Source organism: Triticum urartu, chromosome 2 (genome assembly GCF_003073215.2).
Source record: "Triticum urartu cultivar G1812 chromosome 2, Tu2.1, whole genome shotgun sequence".
Taxonomy (NCBI): domain Eukaryota; kingdom Viridiplantae; phylum Streptophyta; class Magnoliopsida; order Poales; family Poaceae; genus Triticum; species Triticum urartu.
In genome coordinates this window covers 64714969-64727330 of record NC_053023.1, presented here as the reverse complement: position 1 = coordinate 64727330, position 12362 = coordinate 64714969, and the positions used below count along the sequence as shown (strand labels likewise).

The 12362-nt window shown below is 45.7% G+C and overlaps 1 protein-coding gene across 1 annotated transcript; it reads left to right on the top strand.

Moving 5' to 3' along the window:
- Positions 1-522: 522 nt before the first annotated feature.
- Positions 523-1283, top strand: LOC125541047 (E3 ubiquitin-protein ligase RSL1-like). Its single transcript, XM_048704539.1, has 2 exons — positions 523-1087; positions 1190-1283. Exons 1-2 carry the CDS (start codon positions 552-554, stop codon positions 1266-1268), a joined length of 615 nt encoding a protein of 204 aa, XP_048560496.1. The 5' UTR covers positions 523-551; the 3' UTR covers positions 1269-1283.
- Positions 1284-12362: the final 11079 nt, after the last annotated feature.

The following is a 12362-nucleotide window of genomic DNA, read 5'->3' as shown; positions in this document are numbered from 1 at the left end:
TCAAGCTCGTCAGCCCAGGCAGAAGGTAGGTTGACCGGAATCCCTAACCCTAACCGATCCAAAGATCCATCCGGAGGTGCTCCGGCGATGGAGGAGGACGACGGCCCGCGGCTGGGCGGAGGAGCTACGGCGGTGGAGAGGCTCGGGGAGGAGCTCCGGCGGTGGAGGAGGAAGACGGCCGGCGGCTCGGTGGAGGAGCTCCGGCGGTGGAGGACGACGGCAGGCGGCTGGGTGGAGGCTTCCCGCGGTGGAGGAGGCCGACGGACGGCGACTGGGATTCGCGGGTTGACGGCCACGGCGAGCTCTTCTACTGTCCCATGTGCATGGAGCTGGTGCCCATCAACCTCAAATCCAGCCTCGGCCCGTGCGGGTGCGGCCACGCCTTCTGCTCCAGCTGTGTCACCATGTACGTCGCCGTGAAGCAGCGCGAGCGCGAGGACGTTAGCCGCGTCAAGTGCCCCGACTGCGAGGACGGCGTCCCCGTGCCCGTGTTGGTCACCGATGATTTGGCGGTGGACGGCCACGGCGAGCCCTTCGGCTGCGCCATCTGCATGGAGACGGTGCCCGGCACCCTCAAGTTCAGCGTCAGCCCGTGCGGCCACCCCTTCTGCCGGAGCTGCCTCGCCCAGTACGTGGCCACGAAGCTGGACGACAAGGTCGCTGGCGTGGCATGCCCTCACCCAGGCTGCGAGGCCGGCGCCGTCGAGCCGGAGAGCTGCCGCGGCGTCATCCCCCCGGACCTCCTCGACAGGTGGGGTTTCCTGTTGTGCGAGCTCGCGGTCGGCGCCCTCAAGAGGGTGTACTGCCCGTACCAAGAATGCTCGGCGCTCCTTCTCGCCGACGCCGACACGAAGGAGGCCATCGCGGAGGCGGAGTGCCCGCACTGCCACCGGCTCTTGTGCGCCCGGTGCGGCGTGCCATGGCACGACGGCATGGGGTGCAAGGAGTTCCAGAAGCTCGGGCAGGACGAGCGTGGCCGGAACGACCTCCTGCTCCGGCGCCTCGTGGGCAGGAAGGGGTGGCAGCGGTGCCCCAAGTGCCAGATGTTCGTGGAGAAATCGGAGGGCTGCAATTACATGAAATGCAGGTACCAGCAGCAGCAAATTGGATCCATTCATCATGAACGTGAAAATTATCTGTTTTCCAAGGTTGTTTGATACTCCGTTAATCTGATTTCCTCTGCTTGTAGGTGTGGAAACAGTTTCTGCTACCGATGCGCATCCAAGTTGTCAGCGGAAAACCATTACTGCAAAAAGTGCAAGCGCTAGAGATTTGGTTGCTTGTGGAGGGAGGGCTCTTGCCACGCCACTGCCAATACATGGGTTCATCTTGGCCATGTTAATTAACTTCCACAAGCACAAAATGAAAATCTAGGCATGAGACAAACCTTAATTAGTTTCGTTGTACAGAACTATTAATATATAATCTCCTTGACTCAAATCATTTCTTGTTACTACGCGGCTTCCTCAGTTTTACTTCTATGTATATGTGGTGGTAGGGCATCTCCAACGCTGGCCCCCAAATCGGACAGTGTATCCAACCCTTAATCATAGATGCGGGAGGGAGGAAGCCTCAAATCCTTAATCACAGAAAAATTATCATTTATGTGGTTGGGAGGAAAGAGGAGACCCATTTATTAAAGGAAATATGCCCTAGAGGCAATAATAAAGTTATTATTTATTTCCTTATATCATGATAAATGTCTATTATTCATGCTAGAATTGTATTAACCGGAAACATAATACATGTGTGAATACATAGACAAACAAAGTGTCACTAGTATGCCTCTACTTGACTAGCTCGTTAATCAAAGATGGTTATGTTTCCTAACCATAGACATGTGTTGTCATTTGATTAACGGGATCACATCATTAGGAGAATGATGTGATTGACTTGACCCATTCCGTTAGCTTAGCACTCGATCGTTTAGTATGTTGCTATTGCTTTCTTCATGACTTATACATGTTCCTATGACTATGAGATTATGCAACTCCCGTTTACCGGAGGAACACTTTGTGTGCTACCAAACGTCACAACGTAACTGGGTGATTATAAAGGAGCTCTACAGGTGTCTCCAAAGGTACATGTTGGGTTGGCGTATTTCGAGATTATGATTTGTCACTCCGATTGTCGGAGAGGTATCTCTGGGCCCTCTCGGTAATGCACATCACATAAGCCTTGCAAGCATTGCAACTAATGAGTAAGTTGCGAGATGATGTATTACGGAACGAGTAAAGAGACTTTCCGGTAACGAGATTGAACTAGGTATTGAGATACCGACAATCGAATCTCGGGCAAGTAACATACCGATGACAAAGGGAACAACGTATGTTGTTATGCGGTCTGACCGATAAAGATCTTCGTAGAATATGTGGGAGCCAATATTAGCATCCAGGTTCCGCTATTGGTTATTGACCAGAGACGTGTCTCGGTCATGTCTACATTGTTCTCGAACCCGTAGGGTCCGCACGCTTAAGGTTTCGATGACAGTTATATTATGAGTTTATGAGTTTTGATGTACCGAAGGAGTTCGGAGTCCCGTATGAGATCGGGGACATGACGAGTAGTCTCGAAATGGTCGAGACGTAAAGATCGATATATTGGACGACTATATTCGGACATCGGAAAGGTTCCGAGTGGTTCGGGTATTTTTCGGAGTACCGGGAGTTACGGGAATACGGGGGAAGAAGTATATGGGCCTTATTGGGCTTTAGGGGAGAGGGAGAGGCAGGCCCCCCCCCATTGACTAGTCCGAATTGGACTAGGGGGAGGGGCGGCGCCCCCTCCTTCCTTCTCTTCCCTCTTCCCTTCCTTGTCTCCTACTCCCACTACATTGAAGGACTCCTAGTTGGACTAGGAAAGGGGGAATCCTACTCCCGGTGGGAGTAGGACTCCCCTAGGGCGCGCCATAGAGAGGGTCGGCCCTCCCCTCCTCCACTCCTTTATATACGAGGGCAGGGGGCACCCCATAGACACACAAGTTGATCCACGTGATCATATTCTTAGCCGTGTGCGGTGCCCCCTTCCACCATAATCCTCGATAATATTGTAGCGGTGCTTAGGCGAAGCCCTGCGACGGTAGAACATCAAGATCGTCACCACGCCGTCGTGCTGACGGAACTCTTCCCCGACACTTTGCTGGATCGGAGTCCGGGGATCGTCATCGAGCTGAACGTGTGCTAGAACTCGGAGGTGCCGTAGTTTCGGTGCTTGACCGGTCGGGCCGTGAAGACGTACGACTACATCAACCGCGTTGTGCTAACGCTTCCGCTGTCGGTCTACAAGGGTACGTAGATCACACTCTCCCCTCTTGTTGCTATGCATCACCATGATCTTGCGTGTGCGTAGGAAATTTTTTGAAATTACTACGTTCCCCAACAGTGGCATCCGAGCCTAGGTTTTATGTGTTGATGTTATATGCACGAGTAGAACACAAGTGAGTTGTGGACGATATAAGTCATACTGCTTACCAGCATGTCATACTTTGGTTCGGCGGTATTGTTGGACGAAGCGGCCCGGACCGACATTACGCGTACGCTTACGTGAGACCGGTTCTCCCGACGTGCTTTGCACAAAGGTGGCTAGCGGGTGACAGTTTCTCCAACTTTAGTTGAACCAAGTGTGGCTACGCCCGGTCCTTGCGAAGGTTAAAACAGCACCAACTTGACAAACTATCGTTGTGGTTTTGATGCGTATGTAAGATTGGTTCTTGCTTAAGCCCGTAGCAGCCACGTAAAACTTGTAACAACAAAGTAGAGGACGTCTAACTTGTTTTTGCGGGGCATGTTGTGATGTGATATGGTCAAGACATGATGCTAAATTTTATTGTATGAGATGATCATGTTTTGTAACCAAGTTATCGGCAACTGGCAGGAGCCATATGGTTGTCACTTTATTGTATGCAGTGCAATTGCGCTGTAATGCTTTACTTTATCACTAAGCGGCAGCGATAGTCGTGGAAGCATAAGATTGGCGAGACGACAACGATGCTACGATGGTGATCAAGGTGTCGCGCCGGTGATGATGGTGATCACGATGGTGCTTCGAAGATGGAGATCACAAGCACAAGATGATGATGGCCATATCATATCACTTATATTGATTGCATGTGATGTTTATCTTTTATGCATCTTATCTTGCTTTGATTGACGGTAGCATTTTAAGATGATCTCTCACTAATTATCAAGAAGTGTTCTCCCTGAGTATGCACTGTTGCGAAAGTTCTTCGTGTTGAGACACCACGTGATGATCGGGTGTGATAGGCTCTACGTTCAAATACAACGGGTGCAAAACAGTTGCACACGCGGAATACTCAGGTTATACTTGACGAGCCAAGCATATACAGATATGGCCTCGGAACACGGAGACCGAAAGGTCGAGCGTGAATCATATAGTAGATATGATCAACATAGTGATGTTCACCAATGAAACTACTCCATCTCACGTGATGATCGTACATGGTTTAGTTGATTTGGATCACGTAATCACTTAGAGGATTAGAGGAATGTCTATCTAAGTGGGAGTTCTTTAGTAATATGATTAATTGAACTTTAATTTATCATGAACTTAGTCCTGGTAGTATTAGCATATCTACGTTGTAGATCAATAGCTCGCGTTGTTGCTTTCATATGTTTATTTTGATATGTTCCTAGAGAAAATTGTGTTGAAAGATGTTAGTAGCAATGATGCGGATTGGATCCGTGATCTGAGGTTTATCCTCATTGCTGCACAGAAGAATTATGTCATTGATGCACCGCTAGGTGACAGGCCTATTGCAGGAGCAGATGCAGACGTTATGAACGTTTGGCTAGCTCAATATGATGACTACTTGATAGTTTAGTGCACCATGCTTAACAGCTTAGAATCGGGACTTCAAAGACATTTTGAACGTCATGGACCATATGAGATGTTCCAGGAGTTGAAGTTAATATTTCAAGCAAATACCCGAGTTGAGAGATATGAAGTCTCCAACAAGTTCTATAGCTAAAAGATGGAGGAGAATCGCTCAACCAGTGAGCATGTGCTCAGATTGTCTGGGTACTACAATCGCTTGAATCAAGTAGGAGTTAATCTTCCAGATAAAATAGTGATTGACAGAATTCTCTAGTCACCATCACCAAGTTAGTAGAACTTCGTGATGAACTATAATACGCAAGGGATGACAAAAGTAATTCCCAAGCTCTTCGTGATGCTGAAATCGACGAAGGTAGAAATCAAGAAAAACATCAAGTGTTGATGGTTAACAAGACCACTAGTTTCAAGAAAAGGGCAAAGGGAAGAAGGGGAACTTCAAGAAGAACGGCAAGCAAGTTGCTGCTCAAGTGAAGAAGCCCAAGTCTGGTCCTAAGCCTGAGACTAAGTGCTTCTACTGCAAAGGGACTGGTCACTGGAAGCGGAACTACCCCAAGTGATTGGTGGATAAGAAGGATGGCAAAGTGAACATAAGTATATTTGATATACATCTTATTGATGTGTACTTTCCTAGTGTTTATAGCAACCCCTCAGTATTTGATACTAGTTCAGTTGCTAAGATTAGTAACTCGAAACGGGAGTTGCAAAATAAACAGAGACTAGTTAAGGGTGAAGTGACGATGTGTGTTGGAAGTGGTTCCAAGATTGATATGATCATCATCGCGCACTCCCTATACTTTCGGGATTAGTGTTGAACCTAAATAAGTGTTATTTGGTGTTTGCGTTGAGCATAAATATGATCTGATCATGTTTATTGCAATACGGTTATTCATTTTAGAGAACAATTGTTGTTCTGTTTACATGAATAAAACCTTATATGGCTACACACCCAATGAAAATGGTTCATTGGATCTCGATCGTAGTGATACACATATTCATATTATTGAAACCAAAAGATGCAAAGTTAATAATGATAGTGCAACTTATTTGTGGCACTGCCGTTTAGGTCATATTGGTGTAAAGCGCATGAAGAAACTCCATGCTGATGGGATTTTGGAATCACTTGATTATGAATCAGTTGATGCTTGCGAAACATGCCTTATGGGCAAGATGACTAAAGACTCCGTTCTCTGAAACAATGGAGCGAGAAACAGATTTGTTGGAAATCATACATACTGATGTATGTGGTCCGATGAATATTGAGGCTCGCGACAGGTATCATTATTTTTTGATCTTCACAGATGATTTGAGCAGATATGAGTATATCTACTTGATGAAACATAAGTCTGAAACATTTGAAAAGTTCAAAGAATTTCAGAGTGAAGTGAAAAATCATCATAACAAGAAAATAAAGTTTCTACGATCTGATCGTAGAGAAGAGTATTTGAGTTACGAGTTTGGCCTTCAGTTAAAAACAATGTGAAATAGTTTCACTACTCACGCCACCTGGAACACCACAATGTAATGGTGTGTCCGAACGTCATAACCGTACTTTATTAGATATGGTGTGATCTATGATGTCTCTACCGATCTACCACTATCGTTTTGGGGTTATGCATTAGAGATAGCTACATTCTCGTTAAATAGGGCACCATCTAAATCCGTTGAGACGACACGGTATGAACTATGGTTTGGCAAGAAACCTAAGCTGTCGTTTCTTGAAGTTTGAGGTTGCAATGCTTATGTGAAAAAGTTTCAACCTGATAAGCTCTAACCCAAATCGGAGAAGTGCGTCTTCATAGGATACCCAAAAAAATGTTGGGTACACCTTCTATCACAGATCCAAAGGCAATATATTCGTTGCTTTGAATGGATCCTTTCTAGAGAAGGAGTTTCTCTCGAAAGAAGTGAGTGGGAGGAAAGTAGAACTTGATGAGGTAACTGTACCTGCTCCCTTATTGGAAAGTAGTTCATCACAGAAATCTGTTCCTGTGACTACTACACCAATTAGTGAGGAAGCTAATGATGATGATCATGTAACTTCAGATCAAGTTACTACCGAACCTCGTAGGTAAACCAGAGTGAGATCCGCACCAGAGTGGTACGGTAATCCTGTTCTGGAGGTCATGTTACTTGACCATGACGAACCTACGAAGTATGAGGAAGCGATGATGAGCCCAGATTCCGCGAAATGGTTTGAGGCCATGAAATCTGAGATATGATCCATGTATGAGAACAAAGTATGGACTTCGATGGATTTGCCCGATGATCGGCAAGCCATAGAAAATAAATGGATCTTCAAGAGGAAGACGGACGCTGATAGTAGTGTTACTATCTACAAAGCTAGAATTGTCGCAAAAGGTTTTCGACAAGTTCAAGGTGTTGACTACGATGAGAGTTTCTCACTCGTATCTATGCTTAAGTCTGTCCGAATCATGTTAGCAATTGCCGCATTTTATGAAATCTGGCAAATGGATAAACAAAACTGCATTCCTTAATGGATTTATTAAAGAAGAATTGTATATGATGCAACTAGAAGGTTTTGTCGATCCTAAAGGTGTTAACAAAATATGCAAGCTCCAGCGATCCATCTATGGACTGCTGCAAGCATCTCGGAGTTGGAATATACGCTTTGATAAGTTGATCAAAGCATATAGTTTTATAGAGACTTGCGGTGAAGTCTGTATTTACAAGAAAGTGAGTGGAAACACTACAGCATTTCTGATAAGTATATGTAAATGACATATTTTTGATCGGAAATAATGTAGAATTATTTTGCAAACCATAAAGGAGTATTTGAAAGGAGTTTTTCGAAGAAGGACCTCGGTAAAGCTGCTTACATATTGAGCATCAAGATCTATAAAGATAGATCAAAACGCTTGATAAGTTTTTTCAATGAGTACATACCTTGACAAGATTTTGAAGTAGTTCAAAATGGAACAGTCAAAGAAGGAGTTCTTGCCTGTGTTACAAGGTGTGAAGTTGAGTAAGACTCAAAACCCGACCACGGCAGAAGATAGAAAGAGAATGAAAGTCATTCCCTATGCCTCAGCCATAGGTTCTATAAAGTATGCCATGCTGTGTACCAGATCTATTGTATACCCTACACTGTGTTAAGCAAGGGAGTACAATAGTGATCTAAAGAGTAGATCACTGGACAGCGGTCAAAAATATCCTTAGTGGAATATTTCTCAATTATGGAGGTGACAAAAAGGTTCGTCGTAAAAAGTTACGTCGATGCAAGTTTTGACACAGATCTGGATGACTCTAAGTCTCCATCTAGATACATATTGAAAGTGGGAGCAATTAGCTAGAGTAGCTCCGTGCAGAGCATTGTAGACATAGAATTCGCAAAATACTTACGGGTCTGTATGTGACAGACCCATTGACTAAAATTATCTCACAAGCAAAACATGATCACACCTTAGTACTCTTTGGGTGTTAATCACATAAACGATGTGAACTAGATTACTGACTGTAGTAAACCCTTTGGGTATAGGTCACATGACAATGTGAACTATGAGTGTTAATCACATGGTGATGTGAACTATTAGTGTTGAATCACATGGCGGTGTGAACTAGATTATTGACTCTAGTGCAAGTGGGAGACTGAAGGAAATATGCCCTAGAGGCAATAATAAAGTTATTATTTATTTCCTTATATCATGATAAATGTCTATTATTCATGCTAGAATTGTATTAACCGGAAACATAATACATGTGTGAATACATAGACAAACAAAGTGTCACTAGTATGCCTCTACTTGACTAGCTCGTTAATCAAAGATGGTTATGTTTCCTAACCATAGACATGTGTTGTCATTTGATTAACGGGATCACATCATTAGGAGAATGATGTGATTGACTTGACCCATTCCGTTATCTTAGCACTCGATCGTTTAGTATGTTGCTATTGCTTTCTTCATGACTTATACATGTTCCTATGACTATGAGATTATGCAACTCCCGTTTACCGGAGGAACACTTTGTGTGCTACCAAATGTCACAACGTAACTGGGTGATTATAAAGGAGCTCTACAGGTGTCTCCAAAGGTACATGTTGGGTTGGCGTATTTCGAGATTAGGATTTGTCGCTCCGATTGTCGGAGAGGTATCTCTGGGCCCTCTCGGTAATGCACATCACATAAGCCTTGCAAGCATTGCAACTAATGAGCAAGTTGCGAGATGATGAATTACGGAACGAGTAAAGAGACTTGCCGGTAACGAGATTGAACTAGGTATTGAGATACCGACAATCGAATCTCGGGCAAGTAACATACCGATGACAAAGGGAACAACGTATGTTGTTATGCGGTCTGACCGATAAAGATCTTTGTAGAATATGTAGGAGCCAATACGAGCATCCAGGTTCCGCTATTGGTTATTGACCGGAGACGTGTCTCGGTCATGTCTACATTGTTCTCGAACCCGTAGGGTCCGCACGCTTAAGGTTTCGATGACAGTTATATTATGAGTTTATGAGTTTTGATGTACCGAAGGAGTTCGGAGTCCCGTATGAGATCGGGGACATGACGAGTAGTCTCGAAATGGTCGAGACGTAAAGATCGATATATTGGACGACTATATTCGGACATCGAAAAGGTTCCGAGTGGTTTGGGTATTTTTCGGAGTATCGGGAGTTACGGAAATACGGGGGAAGAAGTATATGGGCCTTATTGGGCTTTAGGGGAGAGGGAGAGGCAGGCCGCGCCCCCCCCCCCCCATTGACTAGTCCGAATTGGACTAGGGGGAGGGGCGGCGCCCCCTCCTTCCTTCTCTTCCCTCTTCCCCTTCCTTGTCTCCTACTCCCACTGCATGGAAGGACTCCTAGTTGGACTAGGAAAGGGGGAATCCTACTCGCGGTGGGAGTAGGACTCCCCTAGGGCGCGCCATAGAGAGGGCCGGCCCTCCCCTCCTCCACTCCTTTATATACAGGGGCAGGGGGCACCCCATAGACACACAAGTTGATCCACGTGATCATATTCTTAGCCGTGTGCGGTGCCCCCTTCCACCATAATCCTCGATAATATTGTAGCGGTGCTTAGGCGAAGCCCTGCGACGGTAGAACATCAAGATCGTCACCACGTCATCGTGCTGACGGAACTCTTCCCCGACACTTTTCTGGATCAGAGTCCGGGGATCGTCATCGAGCTGAACGTGTGCTAGAACTCGGAGGTGCCGTAGTTTCGGTGCTTGATCGGTCGGGCCGTGAAGACGTACGACTACATCAACCGCGTTGTGCTAACGCTTCCGCTGTCAGTCTACAAGGGTACGTAGATCACACTCTCCCCTCTCGTTGCTATGCATCACCATGATCTTGCGTGTGCGTAGGAAATTTTTTGAAATTACTACGTTCCCCAACATTTATGTGATTGCTTTTGGTGGATATGTATGTGGTGTGCCATTGGGAGGAGAGAGAGAAAAGAGAGGAGGACCACAAAGTTGCTTTTTGTTCGAAAGTCCTCTTTTGATCCCGAGATCATATGCTCCCACATGAACAGTAAAATGAAAAAATAGTAAAAAAAATAAAAAAAACTGAATTTTTTTTGTGATGAACATTGATGAATGTTCTAAGTGCGTGCAAAATTTCAGATTGAAATGACATTCATAGAAGTCTGGGCAAAAATAAAAAAATTGATGCTCCAAAATGCTTCCAACAATAGTCTTTTTGGACCATCGATTTTATTTTTTTCGCGCAGACTTCCACAAATGTCATTTCGACCTGAAATTTTGCACGCAGCTAGAAAATTTGTCAATGTTCATCACAAAAAAAATTCAGATTTTTTTAAAAAGAAATTATTATCGTTTTCGATTTTACTGTTCATGCGGGAGCATATGAGCTCGGGATCAAATACTCTATGTCACTTTTCGTGGGTGATGTTCACACCGCTCCGCGGACCGTTAAAGTCACCATTGAATGATTTTTTAACAAAAGTAGTGTGGGCACTACAATCGAAACCTAGAAGCTTTGAGGTTCTCCTCTGGACGACAATTTTCATGTTTTGACCCTTTTGTTGGAGTTTAGCCGGATCTGGCCCCGGTTCTATTTTTTTATATTTGACTTTTTTCCCTACCACCATGGCATCCGGCGGTAGGATTGCATGGCCTACCGCCGCAACCTCTGGCGGTAGGAAATTTATCCACGTCAGCAGCGTAAACGGCCGTCGTCCCCCTCCGTCCCACCCTACCGCCGCCAGTCCTGGCGGTTGCTTGTCCGATCCTACCGCCGGGGACCCTGGCTGTAGGGTATGGGCAGTTATAAGCCGTGGGCCGCCCCACCCCTCCCCCTTCTCCCCCGCCAGCCGTCCCAAGAACAGAGGAGTTCTTCCTCTCACCCCTCTCTCATCTCCTCCACTTCCCCCCTCGGATCTTCTTCGTTTCTTCATTTGTTTTTGCGGATCGAGAGGGCCATGAAAAGAGAAAAGCAAGCTCCTCTGATCCCTCCAATTAGTTTTATTCAGATAGCTTCCGATTCGTCGCATTATTTGATTCAAATCACTCCCCCTTTTTGAACTAGATTCAAAAAAAAATTGTACCTTCGGATTTATTTAGGTTGATTCTAGATTCCTGTCAATATGAGTGTACTTTCATGTGAAAAAAGAGAATCATTACAACACTGAAAAGAGCACAGTTTCTTCAACAACAACAACTTCAAAATACAAGTTGTGCAAAAAATGCACTATGATCAGACCCTACCGCTGGGGAGTGTGGCACAGTAGGTTTACACAGCCTACCGCCAGGGTTAAGGTGGTAGGGGGCCTCACCCCACGGCCATGGGTTCTGTGACCAGAAGTGGCAGTTGATCTATGGTAGGGTAGCACACCCTACCGCCAGGGGCGGCTGGCGGTAGGACTGCACACCCTACCGCCCATAGCTCTGGCGGTAGGATGTCTGCAAGGTCAGCGCATGGCCGTTTGTGTGACGGTGGCTACCGTTACCCTACCACCATAGGTTTGCGGCGATAGCAAAAGGGTCAAATGTCAAAAAAAATCGAACCGGGGCCAGATCCGGTTAAACTCCAACAAAAGGGTCAAAACACGAAAATTTGCCTCCTCTGGAGATGCCCTCACCTAGGCATTTTTCGGTTTTTTTGCGAAGAAACTTCCAATCTATTCAAACATGGCAGCTACTCTCGAATCATGGAGACACACGACCACAGAGGCAGGCCGACAAACACACCCCACACTTATTAATGCCTCTCCCCGACACATGGGGCTCAATTCTTCTTGAGGATGTCAGGTCGAGGATTAGCACCACCCTTCTTGCATTTCTCCCTCAAAGCTTTTTTCCTTTAAGGGGCAACCAATCGTTGTTTCAGAATTTAATCTTGATGGTGAAGAGGGCCACAGAATTTGGCACATCCACACCAGCCACAATAATATCCTCACCTACAGGAACCATCGTGCCGATGGGCTTCGGCAAGTGCATATCACTGGCATCAAGACAACCCCTCTCCTTTTCTCAAAAAAAAGGACAACCCCTATCTTCATATGCATCTGCAGCATCTGTCG

Coding starts and splice junctions, on each gene's coding strand:
- LOC125541047 (XM_048704539.1), top strand. CDS start 552: ATGGAGACGGTGCCCGGCACCCTCAAGTTCAGCGTCAGCCCGTGCGGC. Junction 1,088..1,189: donor TGCAATTACATGAAATGCAG/GTACCAGCAGCA, acceptor CTCTGCTTGTAG/GTGTGGAAACAGTTTCTGCT.